This window comes from Leuresthes tenuis, unplaced genomic scaffold (genome assembly GCF_036924035.1).
Source record: "Leuresthes tenuis unplaced genomic scaffold, fLeuTen1.0.hap1 SCAF_12, whole genome shotgun sequence".
In the NCBI taxonomy this organism is placed as follows: domain Eukaryota; kingdom Metazoa; phylum Chordata; class Actinopteri; order Atheriniformes; family Atherinopsidae; genus Leuresthes; species Leuresthes tenuis.
Window position 1 is genome coordinate 27,775,551 of NW_027325366.1, and position 22,554 is coordinate 27,798,104.

The 22,554-nt window shown below is 40.1% G+C and overlaps 1 protein-coding gene across 8 annotated transcripts in view; it reads right to left on the reverse strand.

Moving 5' to 3' along the window:
• Positions 1-4,394: 4,394 nt before the first annotated feature.
• The window catches only part of dgkh (diacylglycerol kinase, eta), a 63,601-nt gene continuing 45,441 nt past the window's right edge, over positions 4,395-22,554 (reverse strand). For 4 of the 8 annotated variants that reach the window (XM_072397356.1, XM_072397355.1, XM_072397358.1 and 1 more), the window contains 17 exons: positions 21,341-21,440; positions 20,869-21,184; positions 20,575-20,706; positions 18,873-19,007; positions 18,639-18,756; positions 18,322-18,432; positions 18,057-18,153; positions 17,440-17,547; positions 15,169-15,282; positions 14,948-15,082; positions 14,670-14,830; positions 14,466-14,571; positions 13,867-13,959; positions 13,634-13,753; positions 12,096-12,201; positions 10,963-11,093; positions 4,395-6,534 (listed from right to left, as the gene is read on the reverse strand). In XM_072397356.1, coding sequence (XP_072253457.1) covers positions 6,448-6,534; positions 10,963-11,093; positions 12,096-12,201; positions 13,634-13,753; positions 13,867-13,959; positions 14,466-14,571; positions 14,670-14,830; positions 14,948-15,082; positions 15,169-15,282; positions 17,440-17,547; positions 18,057-18,153; positions 18,322-18,432; positions 18,639-18,756; positions 18,873-19,007; positions 20,575-20,706; positions 20,869-21,184; positions 21,341-21,440 — 2,170 coding nt within the window. In that variant the 3' untranslated portion in view covers positions 4,395-6,447. Of the gene's footprint in view, positions 6,535-10,962; positions 11,094-12,095; positions 12,224-13,633; positions 13,754-13,866; positions 13,960-14,465; positions 14,572-14,669; positions 14,831-14,947; positions 15,083-15,168; positions 15,283-17,439; positions 17,548-18,056; positions 18,154-18,321; positions 18,433-18,638; positions 18,757-18,872; positions 19,008-20,574; positions 20,707-20,868; positions 21,185-21,340; positions 21,441-22,554 lie in introns of all 8 variants that reach the window. The other 4 variants (XM_072397359.1, XM_072397362.1, XM_072397357.1 and 1 more) reach the window with 3 other exon arrangements.

A 22,554-nucleotide genomic window follows, 5' to 3' on the forward strand; every position in this document is an offset into this window, starting at 1 on the left:
TTTGAGAAATATATCTGTTTTTTTTATTTTACTTATTAATGATTATCTGATAGAGTATGGCACAAAGTGTTGAGTCATGTCCATCCTTGCTTGAAAAGAGTAAATCTTTGGTGGATGTTCCATTTATACCTGACCCTGACAACCTCATGTGTCACCATTTAATCTGTTGATTGTAAAATCTTCCACAATGGTGTGTATTCTATAAAAGGTTCTGTCTTTTTTATTTCTGCCTCCTCCAGAATTTCATGTGCATTGCTGCATCAAATTCTAGATTTGTTTATATTTTCTACATGTCTTGAAAACACTGGAATATTATTTGATGTACATGTGTCCGTTAAATGTTTAAAATAGTTAACAGCTTACATGACATTTCAGAAAATTTCCCAACTTTCCTGGAAAAGAGATTTTGTAGATCACATCTGTCTTTGATTTGTCTCAGAAAAATGTTCCCTCCGTTTGTTTGAACATACAATCTGCTCATCCTGAAAGTTGTGCTTACTGCAGGCACTTTGATAGCCACAACATTTTAAACTTAAACAGATCACTTGTGGGTTTTTAGCTTCCTGGAGATGAGAAAAAGTTCAGATGACTCATTCATCACTCATTCAGTGATGAAGATGAAAATCAGGTGCAAGGGATTCGACAGGCTGAGAAAAGATCAGATAAACAGAGTTGATCAGAGAGAATTCAAAGTCGGAAAGCAGAATAAATGGGTGGACCTGCGTCATGACTTAAAGAGTAATGAGAGAAGAGTGGGGAAAAGTTCCATCAGAGAAGAGGATTTGGAGAAAAATTCTAATGGCTGTAGTCATTAAAAGAGACCTTCAAATGTCTGAGGACTCATTGTTCAGCCTTTGGTTTGCCACATCTGCAATGAATTAGGAATCAACAGTCAGTAGGTACTGTTGGAGGACATAATGTGAGTCAGGCCTTCATGGTGGAAGTTCTGCAGAGTAAACCATTACTAAAAAGACTCAGAGAACTTGAGCATGTTGTGATTGCGATGGGACATTGAGGAGCAGTTGTAGTTGAGCTGTGTGTTAAAAGTTTGTCTTTGTCAGCAGAACAGCTAACTGCTACCCGAGTGATGGAGTGCTGCAACACAGGATCTAGCCAGCACAATCAGCCACCAGCTAATGGTTCTGGAAGAGTTTGAGAGAAATCACCCTGTGATTCACCAGCTTGTAGAAACCACCTTTAGCAGCAATAACTTGAAGTAATCATATTCTGTATGACCTTATCAGTTTCTCACATTGTTGTGGAGGAATTTCGGCCCAATCCTCTTTATAATGTTGGTCATTAGTGATGTCTTTCACACACCTGAATCAGCAAACTGCCAAGTCCTCTGCTCAAACTTGCTGATGATCAGTCAATCAATCAATCAAGTGCATTTGATCAGCAGCACCTGGCTGCTACTTACCTTCTTAAGGCATATGGTTGTGGTAAGGATGATTTTTGCACATAGCTTCTGCATTTTGACATAGTTTTAGTTGAATAAACACTGAATGTGCCCTGTGTTATTCATATGAAGTACAGTTAGGAACCAGATTTTATAGAGTATGTCCTTTCTCTTTTAATATACTGGAAATTTAAATGGTTTTTGATGAACAAATCAAAACCTTGTTGGTCCATTTATCTTAGTTTTGGTTACATTTATGGAGGCTAAAATGAAGAAATGCTTATGTTTTTTTTTGTTTGTTTTTGTGCAGTGATGGTTTCTGTTGTAGTGCTTGCACTCCGTGACAAACTCAAAAACACTAAAAGAAAAAGTCATTTTTTCTAGTCAGGATATAAACACTGGTTGAACATTTTCAGCTCGTTACATTTTTTAGCGTAAGTGTGCTATAAAACTGCTGCTGAAAACTTGGTTACTAGCAAAGCAAAATGCAAGAACAAAAGAGTATCAACGTCATATTTCTAATATATTATTATATAAAGTATAGTAACAGCAGCATCATTTGACGTTGTAGGTGGAGAAAAAAAGTTTGGCTAATTCTACTATGAGCTGGCACTGGAGTAACAGTGTATTGAAATCAGAACAGCCCATTGAATGACATAGTGTTAAGTGGCCCCAAACAAAGTGACAGGATTGTTTTCCCCTTAAACCTTCTCCCCGAGGTAAAATCAAAACAAGAACGGAGCGAGGCAGAAACGCACTACATATGTATTTGGTTTTATTGAAGAAGAGAGATATGAATAGGTAACCTTTTTTAAGGCACCTTAAAATGTACAACAAAAGCTGAACCATTTATTTATTCAGAATACAAAAATACACATCTCAGTGACTCCAAATTGTAATAAATAGTTAACCATGCATTCTAACCATAAAAAGGCACAGAAAACAGTCACTTATAGTAGTCATAAAAATGATCAACTACTTTACCAAAATCATCCAGATAGTAATACAGGTGACAACTGTAACATTATATTCCAAATGTGAAAACACAATACATCATATCATTTAACCTTAGGCAATAAATATGCAAATATTGTCTATAGCTACATATATATTCTTAAAAATTAAAACTGTGCCATTGTAAACAGAATGTAAACAAATGAAACTCACTTTTCTCCCATCACTTTGATAACTATGTCAGAGACAATGTGTTAATCGGTCTTTTTGATATCCTCGTGAGGGTTTTGTTGGTTTTGAAAACCAGGCAGTTTGCAGCATTATTTACAGACCACTGGAACACACAGCTCGGGAGAAAGGTGGCGACTTCCGCTTTGTATGGAGAGGTTAAGCACTCTCAGGTCTGGCAGACACTTTGGATACACAGAATGCAGATGGAAAGGCTTCAACAATTAAACCCACGGAGTTAAATCTGATCTATTAAATGAATAAAAGGCAGGGGACTAAATGGTCCTCTGTGTAGAAGAGTTGCAATACAGTGGGCCTGAATCTCTAATGTTCTTTATTATAAATCTGTATTTTTAACAACTATCTTTGGCTGCAGGGTGAACAATAGCACATGTGCATACATGGGAGATAAAAACTGGTCTTTGATTGGAGTTTGATTAATTATTTTGCAAATGCCAATGAGCTACTCTAATTAAACTGAACTGATCGTCAGCATAAACAACTCCAGGTGAAGTTTTCCAACACAGGACTTTAGAATGTGAAATGTGTTAGATTGCCCTCTTCTGGAATAGTAGATGACAATATATGATTATGCGCAGACTCTGATTATGTATCTACAACCCCAAATTAGAACAAATGGGGATGGTATAGAAAATGAAAATTAGAAAAATATTATTCTTACACTTAGTTTGGCTTTTATGTCATTGCAGACAGTATAACCCCAAGATATTTCATTTGGGGTTTCGTCAGGTTTGTTTGTTGTTTCATTTGTTAAGACATGTCCATTTTCTTTTACATTTTAAACCTTCAACACATTCCAAAAAAATGGAACTGATAGAATTTGGGTTTTGAGGTAAACCACTGAAGTTATCTCAAACAGGTGATTTCAATCACTTGGTACAAAAGCAGCATGTACAGAAATCTGAGTCTTTGAGAAGGAAAAATTGTCAGCGAATCTCCAGTTTCACAAGCAATGTCTGAGTAAATCATTGAACTGTTTTACAATGTTTCTCAAAAAACGATTGGAGGATATTCAAGGAATTTGGAGGAATTTCATTGTGTCGAGGACAGGGGAGCAAGCCCAGGCTGGAGAGTTGTTACAGGTGTATTGTGTTCGGAGCAATCAGTTTTCCAGATCTTTGTTGGAAGAAATGGATGCTGTGTGCTCTAGACCAAAGACCAAAAGGAGTATTCAGACTTTTATCATCAATAAGTTCAAAAGCCAGGCTACATGATGGTATGGGGTTGCATTAGTGCCATTTGTAAAGCCCATTTCCACTTCTGTGATGGCAGCATTAATGCAGAAAAGTTCACTGAGATTTTAGAGCAACATATGCTGCCTTCAAGACCACACCTTTCCAGGGACGTTAATGTTTTTCTTTCCAATAAGACAAAGTAAAACCCCATTCTGGACACATTACAAAGGCACGGCTGAGGAAGAAGAGGGCACTGGACTGGCCTGCCTGTTGTCCTGACCCAAGAACAAGAAAAATGGTACAAAAATAACACCTGAAATGTTTCATCACTTGGTATCTTCAATGTCAAAAACTTCTTTCAAATGCTGTGAAAAGGAATGGAAACGTTACAAAAGGGTGATAGCTTTACTGCCCCAAGTTTTTCTGGAAAGTGTTGCAGGCCTGAAAAGCAAAAATTGGGAAAAAATATTTTGGACACAAACTGCCTGCAATGAAGTAAAAGCCATAAAAAGTTGTAACCCTAACCCTACCCCTACCCCTACCCCTACCCCCACCCCTACCCCTACCCCTACCCCTACCCCTACCCCTACCCCTACCCCTACCCCTACCCCTACCCCTAACCCTGAAACCTTTTTCCTTAGCATTTTCTATGCTATCTCACCTTTTTTGCTTTTTGGAGTTGTACTTAAAATATTGTCATGATAACCATTACTTCTTGTTGAATTCTAAACTTCTTCTAAACAGAAAACATTTCACTCTAAAAGAAAAAGGCAAAGTGGAAAGTCTACAATGAAATCACTCTGCAACTAAAAGTATACAATTGCTGATATGATAAGTTACAATAAGTCACTGTTGTAGTACATGCACGCAAATGCACGCAAAAACATTGTGATACATAACAACACAACAGTCATGTCTGCCTGATCTACCCATTCTTATCTTGGAAGCACATAGGAGCAAAACTACAAATGAGTGAACCACTGGAAGAAATTTGGAGTCTGTAAGAAAAATCAGTCTGTCTATGGGTCTAACTTTTAAAATCCTCAAACGTCGTGGAGGACTATACATATACAAAAAAAACACTCGTTCAAGGTAATTTTTCCTCACTAAGAGACGTCATGTCGGAAAGCTATCAAAACAAGAGATCAAATATTGCACCATCATTAGAATACAACAGCATTATCATGTACAAGAGATTAGAACAAAATCAACAATGCACAACTGTTATATACACGATCAAATGTGTGAGCTGTTGACAATGCATGCCATGTTAGCATACTACAGATGCATTAGACTACAACACAAACATTGTTTGCATACACTCATATACTGTATATACAGTGCATATATATGTACAAACCTAGCATCACATATAGAAATATACCCTGTAATGCCACCAGTCTTAGAAGAAACTAACAGGTAAAAGTGTTCTATCAACATGTAAATTGAAGAAGAAAAGCTGCACTTGAACAATGCGATGCAGGCTGCAGATCAACTGCTCCGTTACATATTCAAATCCGATATCTAACTGCTATTTGCACTAGTGTTAAATACTGTTTCAAATTGCCAAAAGGTACAAAGTTGAGGTGAACCGTTAATTCTACATAATGATATGAGGATTTGCACTTGCATGAAGCAAGAAGTGAAAAGTGCCTTTTTAGTATTCCTTAAAAAAACTCAACAAACCTACAATATATGAGGTTGGCGCCTGACCAACAATTTTACTTTCTCCCTGGGTAAAACTAATCTTTATCCCACCTTAACTGGAAGTAAGACCTAGGACCTAAAATGATCATGTTTTATTAGACATTCACTTTGGTACTGATTTCACATCCACAGAGAATGTGTCAACTTACGGATATTAATTCCATATATTCATACCTCGTCAAAAACTTCTTGTGATGTCTATTGATAAAGCACATTTTACACTAAATGACTGAAAGTATGGCACTTGACAGAAATCTTTGACACATCAATATCATGCAAACAAAATAAATTAAATCTATAAAGAAAAAAACAAAACATTGATTTAGACCAAAAAGGATGCTTTCAGTAGTAACAAATGGCATCATTATACTTCATAAGTCATGTAAAACTTGTTCAAGTGTTATTTTGCACACAATAAATCAAGACACTAATCATGCAATTAAAGATACTTAAAAGTCGAGCAAGCACAGCATGCAACAGCATCCCAACTTCCACATTAATGTTTATCTTTTATCTCTATGGAAACCCGAAAGTTGCTTTAATGCTTCAATGCATCTGCAGCTCATACTACCAAACTGAACTGAAACCAAACAATCATGGAAGTTTTAACTTTGCTACTAGTCTGTTATCACAAGTAGTCATCAGAATGGTAAGTTGCATACCTGATTGTGTGCTATGAGTGGTTATTAACTAAGAAATGGCTTTGTTATTGTTGCTGTGAGGATCCATGACTTCCTTTTGCTCTTCCACCCCCCTTCTCGACTGTTATTATGGCACCAAAGCACAAACAATCACACAAATGTACCTTGTTCACAACATCACAAAGGCTCTCTGTGCAGGGGGATAAAAATCCAGCTCTCCTTGAATACCTTTTTCCATCCTCACTACCTTCGGTGCTCTCAAACGCTGTCTCCCATGTTAGGGGGTGTTTGTTTCCCCTCTCCAGTAGCTTCTGCTCCCCAGTTAGAGGTCAACCATAGAGGTCTTGGCCAGGTCCTTAGTTCCCTGGAGAATTCTCTTCATATGACCCACTTTCGATATCCCCAGATCCTGCGAAACAACAGAAAGACCAGCACATTAACACAGAGAACAAACTCTAAGCTTGAAGGTGATACATTTTAAGAGGTTTGTCTATTTTAGGTTTTCCCCTGTCCTTAATGTGTTAAATGGCTCGCTGAGCAATAAATAGACTAAGATGTATGAAAAAAAGTTATTCTCTCCCACAGAAAATGCTGCTTTTGAACTACCCAGAACTACCTAGAACACCAACTCCGGTGCAGTTTGGCACAGAATGGTAAAAAAAATATATATATAATAGTATTGTGCCATGTTTCTAAGGATACAGATCAATTGAAGGCTATAGATGGGTTTAAACATTGAGCCTTTCTAGAAATAGCCTTAAAGAGACAGAAACCAAAACAAAATATTTCACTCAAACAGTGACAAGAGATGCAGCTTCACTGATTGTTTATCTGGTTGTTTTTTTCTTTTAACATGAAAGTCTTCAAACCAAATTCTAGTCTAATACATTATCATGTATTTCACCTCATAAAATAAAACGAAAATTCACCGAAAATTCTTTGCATAAATAATATGAATTATAACAGATCCCTAAAAATCAATATATACGACATCAGACAGTTATCTACTTGTCTTGCAACATGGCTTTTTAGATTAACATTGGTTTTGGTTATATGGATGTGATATCAGAAAGGCCAAGATGTCTTTGTTTTTTTAATATTAGAACTAAGCCTTTCATTTGTAGTCAGCCATTGTTGTTAATGTTATATAGTAGTCACGTGAGGTCAGATGGGTCCTCCCCTGAACCACTCCAGTCACTGCACGTTACAGTGGGATAAGTATAAGTTCTGTTTGGCCTTTTCACTTCATACCCAAGCACAGCTAAAAAAGGTGAAGAGTGTGGAACAAAGTCTGTGACTTCAATGCTAAAGGAGGAGCTTCACCTTGTGCTGTTCAAGGTAAACATGTAGAAGTGAGTCAAGGTAAGCTGTGACTCTGATGAAGAACAGTTTCACTCTGCTTAGTGCAAAGACTCGTGAGAGTTGTTGTTTTAGATCACAAAATATACGCTTGTCAGGAAAGTTTCTGATTCAGACTCTGAAAAGTACTTCAAACAATGTCCCAGCAATGTTTAGATGGTAATTTGCTGATTCTGTGGTGAAGAGGTTTTCTTCTTTTTGTAGGTTTTGTTCCTACAGGTGTGGCTACACATCAGAACGGAACTCCACAGCTCCACAGTCTGATTGATCTAACTAAAAATCTCTGGAAGTCAAAGAGGGATTTTGAATTACCTTTATTGCAACCAGAAAAAGTGTTTTTTGACAGATTTCTTAATATATTAGACCTCAGCTTGACCTCTATAGTTCCTATTAAATGCCTTTTCTGAACCAAATTATATACCAAGAAAACAGCTGCCTGAAAACTCTGAAAACTCTCTGAGGGTAAAGGCCTGCTGTGAAGGATTGTTGTGAAGGGGTTTGGGAATTATAAATCTGTGTAATTTGTATCACCTAGTCTTTCCTAAAGATGTCTGTGAACAAGCCGCAGCTCTAAAAAGTTGACTAATACCTGAGACCTTGGTAGACATGAGAGGCCAAACCTCTAATGATGCTCAAATCTTTGTTCAGCAATGCAGTACTAATTTTATTCAACTTAATTACTGTGTAATTACTTATTCTCATTTAAATATTAAGAATAACAAGAATTTCAATCAAACTTTTGGTTGCCACTCAACTGTTATTTTATGGTATATTCATTAAAAACCAGAGCTAGATGGATAACACACTGTAGTTTCCTTCTTAAGTGTGACACTTAGGGCTTACTCTCTAATTAACTGATGGACCCAGTTAATGATATTCAACAGAACACCTTAAAAGATGTCCTCAGTTAAGGAAACCTTAACTGTTATAGGCTCACACATGCAACCTCACAGATTACTTGAAAGAAATTGCTGAAAAAACAGAACAAGCCGACCGATTCAGTTATTTCATTTGAAAATATTGTTTGTGTACGAGCTCTTCCTGGATTTAGTGTGGATTTGTTTGAAGTGCTAATTGAACTGGATAATCATAGACCACAAACATACATAGATCACCGATTGGATGAGTTTTATTTGCCTGTTTTCTTTTTTACTGGAAAAGGGAACATGATCAGTCTGTAATGTATATAGATCGTAGTGTTTGGTCATAACATAATTGACATAACCTGTACAAATCTCATATTTGTGTTCTTCTAATCTGTCTTTTAATCCCATGCATCCATCCATCCATTCATTGTTCTTCCACTTATCTTAGGGTAGGTCCCAGAGGCATATAATCCCTCCAGCATGTGCTGACTCTGCCCCGGGGTCTCCTCCCAGAGGAGGTGACTTTTAGTTTACTTTTAGTCATTTAGTTCCACAGATATACAAAAACTGTGCATCTTGGACGTTCTAGCAAATAGATCACAAAATAAGTTTTACATTTGATCAAATGATTGATGACAAACTCTTTATGAGAGAGAAAATCCAAAAATGTTTTGTACTAAATCCATTATATAGGACTTAAAATATCATTTAATGGTGTTTTTACACAGCTGACATTATCTGAAACTGTCTTTTATTATAAATACTCCAAAACAGGTCATGCACAATGATACTGTGGTAGAAGAAAGATTTTGTTCCTTATGGAGGTATCTGTAAATGCCACATAATGTTTGTTCTTTCTCAAAGGGGAGCTTATTTTGAAGTAATATGAAGGCTGTATAGGTCTGCTGCTCCCTTTAGTTGCACCCATGTCTTCCTCATCCTTCAAACATTGTTCTTGTCACCCTGGAAACATATGCTGACAACGTCAGAGTTAATGAAACACACAAAAGTCCCACAGATAGAAGAAATTTACAGTATTGTGCAAAAGTCTTGAGTCATCCCTCTTTTCTTTATTGCTGGGGAAATGGGAAATAGGTTCAGACGTGTGCAAACATAAATGTAAATACATAAGCACATAATGAAAAAACACAGTTCTAAGAAGCTTGAAAGTCAATATTTGGTATGAGCACCTTTATTCTTCAACACAGCACGAACCCTCTTAGACAAGGTTTCCTGTCATCTCTTTAAGTAGTCTTCAGGAATAGTTCTCCAGTCTTCTTGAAGGACATCCAAAAACTCTTCTTTGGATGTTTGCTGCCTTTTGTTCCGTTCTCTGTCAAGATGATCCCACACTGCTTCAATAATGTTGAGGTCCGGGCTCTGGGGAGGATTCATCCCTCCATAAGACCTGTTGCCACTGATTTTCAGTCCACTTCTTGTGTCATTTGGCATAGCTCAGCCTTTTCTCGCGGTTTCCCTTCCTTAAGAATGGCTTCTTGGCAGCCACCCTTCCATGGAGACCATTTCTGATGAGGCTTTTGTTAACAGTAGATGGATCAACTGAAGGTCCAGATGCATCTCTCAGGTCCTGTGTCATTTTATTTCCTATTTCTTGAGGACATTACTTGCAGATACTGTTCATTTGCTGTAGATAGTTTTTTAGGCCTGACACTTCTTCTTTTGTCCTCCACTTGTCAAGTTTACTCAAATTTTTTCAAGGACACAGTGCACACCATGCTGAAATGTGCCACGTTTTCAGCTAATAGCACTTTAGGAATCACTTTGTTGGTGCAAAAATACTATTTATGTCAAAACTGTATTATCTTTGGCTATTTTTGTAGATGCAGCTAAAGAAATGGGAACAACGTATACAGATGTGAGATACAATTTAAAATTGGTTATTTGCTAAGCTGCCTGTTGTGTGTAGACACAACACTGGTTCATCCCTTGGGTTAGGTACCTATTTTTGACCTATGCTTGAATGAGGCTAATGCTCAGTGGCTTAACAAACAAAACAACAAAAAAGGCATTCCTCTGAAAATGGTCAGGTACAAGGAGTTGCCTGAAAATAAGTGAAAAAGCAGTCAATGTCCAAAGAAAAACTTTGAAACAGAACTATTGCTCAAGACCGCTTTAATAGATTACAAGGAAATCTGTCTGCCTGGAAACAAAAGAAATGAGGCGTGGATCAAAACTATTGCACAATACTTTAAGTAAATTTCATCCAATTGAGCCAGTATAAACATCACAAGTAAACTGGATGCCTCACTGAACTTCAGGTAATCTACAACCAGCCCAGCTCAGTCTAGACCTTTCACTTTGGGCCCCTCCCTGTCCTGTAGTAGGCTTCCCTTCTCTTAAGCAGATACACAGTGTTAGTGGGTTACAGTAAGTCCTTTTCACCAAGCAACCATCAGACAGTAAAAGCCAAGCAGAGCGATGCAGCGCAGCACGAGAGGTGGAAAAACAGGGAGACATCTAACAGGTTACAGGGCAAAAGAGACGCACGCGGCACACCAAGAGGACACAGAAAGAAAGAGCTGATTGTGGGTTGAAGGAGAGGTTTCACACAGATTCACTAAGGGTGTGTGTGGGAGAGAACGTGTGTGTACCTTCAGGTCCCTCCTCTCCAAGTGCAGCAGCTCCGACCCTCGGATGTCGTGCCGGATGAAGGTCTCTCTGTACTCCCCCAGACTCAGCTGTTCCAGCCAGATGCCCACCTCTTCTGTGCCCCATCTCTCCACTGCATACACACACACACACACACACATGCACACACACATCCATACAAAGCAGAGCAGAGAGAGGCTCAGAGCGCCTCACAGGTATCCACGCCCACTGGCACATAGCACTTCACCCACATTCACACACACTCTTTCTCACACAGATGTGAATATGTCCTCACACTCATAGCATCACACATGGGTACAAAGTGTGGTAAATTATGAGGTGGGAGTGCATCAGAGAGGAAGGTAGGAGAGAAAGCAGTGGCGGCAGCTGGCGGAGGAGGAAGGACGATGAAAAGGCCAAAAGTTGGTAAGAACAAGGCCTGTGGTGTTCGGGAAAGACTTAGATGGGGGTGGGGGGGTGGGCATGCATTTCATAGACCATTGTCAGAACACACGGAAGAAGTAGGAAATACAGGGAGGCGGAAGCCTGTGTGGTCTGCAGGAAGTTCAGCCCAACAAAGCAGGAAGGGCTCATACTTTCTCATTATTATGTAGAAAAAATACACCCACTAAGTTCTCAGTGCCATTCTTGTCATCTTGAAATCTGTTATTGGCTTTCTGCTTCATTTAAAGGATTACTACTTTGTTACGGTTTATTTGTGTTAACATGAAATAGTGCTTTCAGGATTTTCCACGCTGCACAGACTTGTTCTTCTCCTGACTTTGTTCCTTTTGGACACGTTCACAGCTGGATGGGAGCATGAATGGAGGGGAGGGGATGCAAGTTGATGGTTTTGTTCAGACTGTGGGATGTAACACCTCAAACACACACCCATTCTTTGTGTTTCTACTCACAATGCAGTAACACCTTTATGCATGACGTGTAAGGTGATGGCGGTGAGGGTGTAACCTTGATGGCAGACGCACATATGTTTTTGTGCACGTAAACTTTAGGGACAGTCAGTTTTCAGTTACTTCAAACTGACTGACATTAAACGCTGACCGATTCCCCATTCTGAGCAGATTTAAACACTCTGTGTGCCCAGTGCTGAGGGGCAAAGTGGGCACAGTCCTACCTGACTGAGGGCTCGTCTTCTTGGCAGCCTTCTCCTTCTTGAACTTGGGCACTATGCGAAACATGCTGCTGCGACTGTTCCTCTTGCCGTAACCCAGAGAGTGGTCCTGGTACATAAGCACAGTCAACCTATAGCCTTTCATTTAGCTACTCAACTCTCTCGTTACCTGGAGCCATCATACATTGAACAACACAACAGCAGTACACCAGATGTGAACACTTTGGAATTAAACAGTTTTTTATGACAATGATTGAAAAATTAAATATGATATTCATCTAAGGCCTAAACCCAATGATTCCGTTAGCTCTACCCCTCTGTTATGTAGAGGTAAGGTGCTGTAGTTGTGGATATTTACCTCCTGCACCCAGCAGCAATAGTAAACACTTGAGTAAACGTGCTCATTTTCTAAGCGTGTGCGGCACTCAAGACTGCAAAAATGAGCACAGCCTGAAATATTTTCTAAAAAGATTGGGTAATATTAACACATATTTGCTTTTATTAATGATAATTCTGGACTGTTGCCGGGACCTTACAGCGATCACTTCACTACTACGAGGGCAGTTACTGGAGCTGACAGTGAACTGTTTGGATTGCACTTAAGAGTAAAATTATTGCTAGACATTTTTGGGACCGTCACAAAGACTGCAGCCAGAATCATTAAACTGCTTCATGTAGAAACTGGAGATTTGGGACCCTTCCTGGAACATTAAGATAAGTGACAGACTTTGTTTCTGCTCACACACAGCATGCATCTCCGTTGTCATTCTGAATCAAAGTCAAAGCTGAATATTCATCCATCTCTGTGATGCTGGGTTTGCTCCAGTGAATGCAACTTAAACTGAACTGAGGAAAAACATGAATGCTGTCTCTCGCTATCTGTCAACAAGACCATCATTGAAGGAAAACAAGCCCAAGGCTCTCACCGATTCAATTATTTATTTAGTCAACAATAAGTCCATTGGTGTGTAAAATCTACTTTTCAAGAGTGACCAGGCCAAGATAGCACCCTTAAATAATAAATAAAACAGACAGACATTGATCACAATGTTTTAGTGTGCTGATAGGAGGAAGCTGTGTGTAGGCCTATGTTATAGAACACCATGTAAATGATATGATGACTCAGTATTAAGAGTCTAGAGTCGTAACTTAGATGAAGATCAATGGAACCTCTTGAAGTAAAGTGAGAAGATGGAATTTACAAAATTTCTGTGATCCATTTACCTACATTTTAATTAAAATAGTGTTTTCTCCTGTTATTTAATTAACAATTGATTTAAAGAGGGTTTTGCTGGTATATTTTATTTCTTAGCAGGTGAAAAATATGGCTTTCACCTGGAGATTGTCTTTCCCCGAAAAATTAAAATCTGTGTATATATATCTGCATAAATGTTAATGCATAAATGTTCATTTACTTATTCACATCACTGTATACACACACACACACACACACACACACACAAACGTATATATAGTTATACTGTGAGCAAGTAGTGAAAGACAATGGATCACACTTGTGTGTGTATTTTTCAGCTGCTTACCTCCTCATCGTTGGGCTGTAGGATGTGGTAGAGCCAGGGGATTTCTCCTAGTTTGCCCAGTTCCAATTCTGCACTCTGCAGGGCACTGGATAGCTGCTCCTCCTCTGGCGGGTCCAGTTGCTGCAAGTGGTGGAAGCAAGTCAACTTACAGTAAATACAAAAGAAAACATTATTACTTAATGCTGTTGTATTGTTGATCCAATGAATGATAAACGATCCATTTCAGAACTGACCAGAGAGACCCGGCCCAACAGCAGAGACTCTGTCTCATTGTAGAGCGCCTTGACGGTGCTGGCCACCTCAATAGCTGTGTTCCTCGTCAGGCTCTGGGGAAGGAACACAACAGTTATTTAGTATGATGCCATATATCACACTATGTGATCAATGAATGAGGCACAAATAGTTTATAAAACAGATCTGGAAGCTGTTTAACGGCATAGCTTTAGCTAAAACTGGGGTTTAATACAAACAATCAAACTGTCTGCAGATAAAAACTGATGCCATGTGTGACAATACATGTAAATCAAAAAGCTGTGAAATACCATGTAAAAACACATATATCAAAAAAATATTATTTCAAAATGAGTTTCTGATCTTCCACATGCATTCTGTTTAGTTTTTCCTCCTGTAATGTAGCCTATAATGCCACCTACTGACCATACCAAATTATCCAAACCAGAGATGGAAGTGAGCATAAATAAAAATATAAAAGCTTTCTTCAGTTTTTGTTTAACTGGATGGAAACTGCTGGTGTTGGTTTAAACTTGTCTTAATTCAGTCATGTGCCACTTTAAACCAATAGTATGTGGTCAAGTTTGTGTTGATGGCTCACCTCTGGGAACTTCGGGTGTGTTTTGTTGATGGCATGAGATGCAGCATTAACAGCATGAGCCAGCTCCTGCTCTAAAAGCCCGTTGGTCTTTGCAGCCTCACAAATCCTGTGTTTAGATAGAGTACAGTTAGTGGGCTTGATTAAGTCTGTAATGCCTGTTGGCCTGTAAGTTTAGAGCTGATACTCATTACAAAGCTGCTTTACCTTGTGATGAGCTCCTCTGCAGCTCGGGCACACATCTGCACCAGGGTGGCTTCCTCCTCTGTGGCCAGATCCACAGACTGCTGAGGGTAGAGGTGAGGCCGCAAAGGAGGCTTATCATACTTCAACTTGTCCTCCCAAGACTTCAGTGTGTTTTCAAATGCCTGCAGGAAAAGTCAAAGCAGATAAAGGGTGAGCAATGAAACATGCATGATTATCAATGATTATCAAAGTCCATCATCTGTATTTCTGTGATCTCCAGACCCACTCATCTTCCTCACCCGGTCTCTGGTGAGCATCTGTGCTCTGTTCTTGTGCTGGATCTTGATGACTCCCGGCGGCTGAATCCAGGCCTCGCCATCCACCTGAATGGGAACCCCCTCATCACCCAGGATGGTAATCTTCACCGTTCGACACTGATTCAGGCAGAGGCTCAGATCAGGCATAGAGATTCTGGTATATATTTTTTTTACTTCACGCTGTTACTGCTGCATACTCTCACCTGTGCTATGCGGTGGTGTTGCAGCTTGATGACTCTAGACACGGCCATCTGCATGCTCCCAAAAACAGCCACCACTTCAAGTATCTTATCATCAAATGATGGAGCACAGAAGATCTGCACAGTATCAAAATGAAAGTCATTAGAGGTGTGTGCAGTGCTGTGTTGTACGTGTAGATTTTGATGACGATGTTCACTGTTAAAGCCTTTTTACATTAGATTAGGGTGTAGCAGCTTTCTACATCTGCTAAGTGAAGGTCATTAAATCCTTTCCCACTGCTGATTAGGGCTGGGTACCGAACTTCAGTTCTTTTAAAGCACCGACTGAAATGCTTTGGTAGTACCGAGTATCAAAACATGCATCTTTCTGTGCCAAGTTGCGGCACCCAGAGATTAATCATGTGATCAAGAACTGATCATGCTACCCTCGATTGGCTGTATTAACGTTACACTTTGCTGCATGTAGGAAAATGTCGTTATGCCCACAGACGGGGTTCACGTGTATCTGCGTTGGGAACTGTAGTTGCGTGTGTGTCGCCAAACTGGTTAAACAATGCCACAGAGGACAAAAGCATGGCTCCATTTCACCAAGATTAATGCCAATAGTGCATGATGCAATATATGCCAAAATGTCCTCGCTGCTAAGGACAGCAACACGACAAATATAATGAATTATTTGACCGTGCAGAAAATCAATTTTAGAGCAGATAGTTGCTCCGTCTTTGACTGCAAGAAGGGCGGAACGCAACCATCATTCTCTCAGCATTCAAGTCAGCCTGTGGGCGCCACAGAGCCTGAGCGGCATAATTCAAAATCTCCACCACTGGACTCCGCTTCAAGAGTACCGAGGACAGCAGTGTGTGGCAGTTTAACAGGTAAATCAATGTTCAGCAAAATCCAGCAGTAATCTCAATGTTACTGCAACTTAATATGTGCAGAAAGAAGACATGTTGATCTTTCTGAAGAAAAACTGCTCAGTGAAAAGTATCCTCAGTATGTAGGAAAGTATTAGACACCAACCTGTTACCTGTTTGCAACTGTTTTGCACTGGAAATTATTTGTTATTATTTTTTTCTGTAAGAAAACTGCTTGCATTGGAAAAATAGATAGACAACTTTATTAATCCCTCTGGTTCCCTCTGGGAAATTGAAATACTGAGTTGAAAAATAAAACTGATGATTTGTACTGTTATGTGTAATGTAATTTCCTTTTTGTTAGAATTGATATTATAAAATTGGTATCCAAAAAAGTATCGTTCAGGAACCGGTATCGAAGTGAAGGTATTGGTACTGGTACCGGTATCAAAAAAATTTGATTGATACCCAGCCCTACTGCTGATAGTTGCATCTTTACCCTCAGTGCCCTGATGACAACAAGTTGTTCTTTACATAAATGCTCATCAGAGCTGGAGTCAACGAATACCTGCATTTATTGTCATTTGATGTGGGACAGAATGTTGATTGAAGTCTTCTATATTAAACCAACGAATAAAGTAATGAAGTAATGAATCTAAAAAATTAAATTAAAGATAAGATCCAACAAGTCTCATACTTATCTGTACTAGCAAGCAGTGACCAAGAATAAATAAACACCCACATAAGAGAACAGAGAAAAATTGCAGAAAATACTGCAAAGAGATGGCTGTGAACTGCGTTATGGGGCTTCAGCCACTAGATGGACACATTTGGAAATAAGTGGAAGATGCTGATCCAGGACTGAAGCTCGATAAATCATCAGCTTTTGTATCAGGGATGTGTGCAGAGAAACCAAGATCAGCAGCTGAGCTATAGCAGCTATAGCTGTCTATAAATCATTCAAGGCAAAGGAATAAGCCTCGATTTCAATCTACGTACTCTCTCCATGTCTTTACTTCCTTCTTTCCAGGGTAGCAGTTATATAACACCAGACACAAAACTGTATGCATGTGTCCTTCACAGGGCCTCACTGACGAGTGTATGTGCAAACTGACACTGTAATCGCTCAGCAGCCGTTGGGCTCTCAGCCTTAAACAAACAAGCACACATATCTCTTCAGCACTCCCTCCTCCAGGCCAGTGGGGTCATGTCAAACCAGCATCCACACTGTCATTCATTAGTTAACAATAGAGGGGAAAAAAAGGTCCAGGAGTCTGGCCAGTTTCTTCCCTGAGGAGGAAAACATCCCTCTTCCTCTGTAGAAGTGATCTGAGTTGCCTACCAAGGGCATGAAAGCGGATAGAACATGACGCTGAGGTCGTTTTATGGTAAACATCCAATGGACTGTGAATGTACTCACATCATCCTCCTTGGTGCCGCCCCAGAAGTTGGTTCCACCCGCGTAGCTGGGAATATTCAACACTGCAATCCCCTGAAGGCTGGGCAGGGGGATGTACTGGCCGTCACACTGGGAAAGACAAAATAACCAGGTTTCTTCAACATTACACCTTTGGTTGCCTCCTTTAATCAACTTTCCGGACTGTTTCAAATCCAAAAGAACAATGCATAAAACATGCATTACTGAATATGGTCAAGGCAGTGTAGGTACTGGTTATGTTTGGCTGTAATGTTGCCCTAAAAGAGGACTTAATATCACCTGCGTAGGTGAGAGGAAATAAACAAAGTTTAAATTTCTAACCACTGTATCTGTATCTGTGATACCTAGAATTTGTTTCTCACTGTCACAATGCACATATCTGAAGAGTGCAGACTGGTCCGATCACAGTAGTTTTCACTTCTGACACCAGAGAGACAAGCTCTGTAAGTCTTCAATCTCAGTCACAAAGAACACACACTTCTTCCAGAGCATGGTGCCTTTCCAATGGTGAACGCTGGGTCACTGCAGGGTCTACCAATTTTGGTAAAAATCTGTTTCGGTTTGGAAGATTTTAAATGCCTGTTGCTGCTTTTTCTCACCTCAAGCTGGACTTTTTGCTCAAGGTTCTTGTATGTTCTTTGCAGAAGTTCCTTAGTGCCCAAAACCCCATACCACATCATGTTCTTGGTACGACTTCTGTGTAAGGAAGGTGCAGAGGGTGAGATCAACAGTACATGGGAAAAGAGAAACTCATTTTTTTGTAAACTAAAAAGGCATAAATATGTTGTTTTTTCTACTCAGCTCAAGAGAACATCTGTTGGAAGATTGACTTAGTGATTCCTGGATGTTCGGAAACTGTCTCACCTGCATTTCTCTGGATGCTCCTCTCGCTTGTTGTTGAACTCCAGGGAGATCTTGGCATCCAGGCCGATACCAAAGTAGTTATTCATAACACACTTCTCCATGTAGCCCTCTCTGGGTGAAGACACAGCCACACAGAAAAACAGAAAGTCTGTAAGTTTGTAGACAAGTATGCCAAGAAGAACCAGAGAGAAAGACACAGATGTGTAAATTTGCTGTAGATTTGTACATGAACAGAGAGAAAAATAAAAAAACGCCCCAGACCCAGTCACTACAGTGATGAAGACAGAGGAAGGCAATAAAAGAGAAATGGCTCTCACAGTGAGTCGAGGTCAGGGTCGATGAACGGTGTCGCACCAAATGGGTCGATGTTAGCCAGCAGCATCTTGCTAATGATGGAGCTGCCAGCGATAGAGGCAGCAAGTCCTGCCCGTAAGCCTGCACACACACATCGCACATCTGTCACACAGCACTGAGCTGCAGCATCTGAGGGACAGTACCCTTGTTGATGTAATGTAATGAGGCTTAACTTATGTGTGTGTGTGTATGTTTACCAGGGCAGATGATGCGAGTGTTGAGCACAGGAAGGTTTTCCTTGCTGGTGGTGAAGGGGGTGATGGTGAAAGAGCCGTAGGACTGTGTGCTGCGGCTCACCCTCCTCTCCGTCGGAGAACAGGGACTCTTGGCAGCTGGACACACACAGAGAAAACTTTTAAGTTTCCTCTACACATTTGTGTGGTTTCTGGGGTTCAACACAACAGATGGGGCTAAATATAATGCCTTTTCATGTGATACAAAGCCTCTAAGCCCACCACGGGGTGTAATAAAGCTTGATGAAGCTTCTGTTGCACAGCGGAAGGAGCAAGCCTTCTGAATAGATAATAATCTGTTTCATAAAGTTGACCACCACAGGTTACTATGTTCTTATTTATGAAATGAGAAGTACATGACGACGTGAGATGTTTCATCCATCCATCCATTCATCTATTTTCTATACCCACTTAATCCAATTCAGGGTTGCAGGGGGCTGAAGCCCAACTCAGCTGTCATTGGGTGAGAGGCGAGGTACACCCTGGATGGGTTTCCAGTCCATCACAGGGCCACACAGAGGCAAACAAGACACAAAACCATACACGCTCACACTCCGAGGGAGAGTTTAAAGTCAATAAATAAATAACAAAGCCACATCTCTCACCCAGGCAATTGTACTTTACAGTTTAAATAAAAGTGGGTTCTTTGTTTGCTCTTTGTCAAGTCTGACATGGCTAAACAAATCTACTGAAGTTTTTTTTTTTTTTAAAGTTTTGCTTCAGTTGCATCCGAATTGGTCAGCGACTCAATGTGTCATCATGTGCATCCTCTGTCAGGGAACAAATACATGCAAGACTGGCTAATTTACTAAACCAGACCACATGTAACAACTCCTCGTGTCCAGATTTTTTGTTTCCAGGTCAGGAATGTGTAAGGAGGCAGTACTAGGAAACAGGGAGAGGACACAAAGCAGAAGGTTTGACTGATGCCTCCTTGTCTTCTAACTGCTGGAAAATGTGTGGAAGGAAGGAAGCAGCTCCACAATAAACAGGAAGAACTTCTGCCTCTGAGACAATAACACATCCTGTGGACGATCCACAAGACTCTACAGATGCTTCACAGTAACCTGCCTGTGCATCCAGATACAAAGCAGCACCAATGGATACAAGCGACTGTGCAGAAACTCAATCATGGCCCTCATGTTTTCAGTTCTGCTCGTTTATTATACAAGAGGTTAACTATGGCCAAAATCTTATATAGAAACTGAAGATCAAGACATATAAAGCTTAGCCTGAGGGAAGAGGTGGAATGTCACAGGAGAGAAAAGTCTCTGCACTCACTTTTAGCTCTAATCCCTGAGTTTATTTATGACAGGAAACATGATGTACGTCAGCAGAACTTTTTTCCATGAGCTATGTGTCTGCTTCTGTGTGATGCAGGGAGTGCAACAACCACAAGGTGGCAACATTTGAATCCTGAGTGTAAAAATCTCCTCCAATACTTCATTCAATGACTGAGAGAGGGCACATGCTTTTCCACCAACTTCAACTCTATCAAACCTTATATCAATATTTAAACAAAAGAAAAGGAAACTCAATATCCAAGGATAGGAAAGTTAAATTAAATGCGGAATGTATCAAGCAGGTAAAAGTTTTGGAAGCAGGTCCCAGACATGGAGGTGAAACAAGCCTGACAGGTCATGTAAGCTGAAGCTGAAACACTTACAGGACACTGCTTCCAGTTCCTTGGTGTCTTCATCTTTCTCGCTGTCTCTGTTCTCCTCCTCGCTGTCCTTCCTGAACTCCAAGGGAGACGGAAGCTCGCTGTCCTCTGTGTGGGCGTTTTGCTCATCAACCACTGAACAGAGCAAGCACAAGAGGGATGAGGAAAGTATACCATGCTTCCTGAAATTTTAAAACAATACTTCAAACATATGTCAGCCTGAAATAGTCTTTTATTGATTTCCTTTACATTAAAAGTTCAGTAAACTGGCTCATCCTATAACACATATACATGTACCTCGCACAGCCTGCTCTATGATCTGCCGGACAGCTTTCTTCAGACTATTGGCCCTGAGCATCAGCTGCTCCCTGCTTTTAAAAAGCTGGTGTGGGGACCGTTGCCCCACTCCTTTTTCTGTCTCCTCTTCCTCCAGCTTCCCCTTCGGCTCTGTCAGGCTTTCCTCACTGGCCTCCTCCTCCTCCTCCTCCTCTTCGTCCTCCTCCTGCTCTTCCTCTACAATAGGAGGAGTGGAGTGGGGAAGCAGAGGCAGAGGCGTGCACTCTGCATTGAGGGTCTGGAGGAGGGAGTCCAGTTTCTCGTTCAGGATGGCACACTGATGGGAAACGAAGGGGAAAAGACACTCAGAGAAATTGGACAGCGTGTTGCATCGGTGGTCAGAGAACAGCAAAAGAGCAGAAGTTCAATAAAAAGGAAGTTGTCTTTCAGCACAGGCTGAAGTTGAATGCATAGCATCATTTTTGAGGCTTACTTTTAGAGACATTGTGTCGCACTCCTCAGCGTTCTCTGTGCTTTTTTCATACGCTTTCCCCACTTTGGCAACAAAGTCTTTTACTGTTTCACACAGGATCCTAAAAAACAGAAAACATTTCATGGTGTGAGAAGAACCAGTTGTCTTTTAAATCAGGCTCTTCATTCAGCTTTTTTTGTTTTGTAGAAAATATAAAGAAAACACAGATATGACCAAAACTATTTTATTAAATACCTAAAAATTCAGGGTTTGTAAAACATACCTATGTGTTTTTTAAAAACTGTTGTAACTTTTTTCAATTTTTTTATGATTAAGTAGAAAAACTTTTTTCTTTAATCACCTTGTCATTTTGCATTTCTTTACATGAAACATATAAAGATGATTGCCAGAAGAAAACAAGCAAATTTCCACAATCCTCGATGATATGGGGTTTAGGGCAGGTAAAGGACGAGGGGAGATGACAGTCACTAACTCTACAGCAGATGTACAGGTGCACAGGTACATCTGCACCTGTGCTACAGGTAAATGAACATCCTCCAGGAGAATGAAATAGAATCAATTCAAGTGTGCAAAAAGCTGCTCAAACTACATGAAGACACTGAGAACTAAACTACTGTGTTAAAATAATTTCATTGATTGTAAGAAATCTTGACTGTGTGACACCATCGCTCTCTCTAAAAGTAGAAATAAAAGAGCACATTTGCATTGCATTGAACATGCAAACTATAGCATCTAGCCACGCAAATCACATCTAGTGAGGTAACTACACTGCCTTCATCAGGAAAATACGTCTTTCCTAAATGGCAGAACAACTACAGTAGAACTGATGAAATGCAAAAGTGAATTCATTTTGTGGAATGCAAACTGAGGAGCAGAAAGAAAGATGTTAGAGGGCTGCGTATCCACTTAGCTAACTGGAATTACTGGAGTTTCGTTTAGTGAATTGATTTTCGGCCGAACCACACTGATGGCAATCAATAAGTAATTGTTTGAGAATGGCGTCGCGCTAGTGGGAGCTTGCTGCAGTTGCTCTGGATCTTTGCATTTTCTTGAGGTTTTCCAATGAGCTTTTTTCTGTAAAAAATATTTTTCTATGCTGTGCTGCTGGAATAATATCTGCCGGTAACTAATATTGACAACAGGGAAATGTTTGCATGCTTGAGCAGTTGATTGAGCTTTGTAAAGCGCAAGTAATGCCTCGAATGAGACCCGAA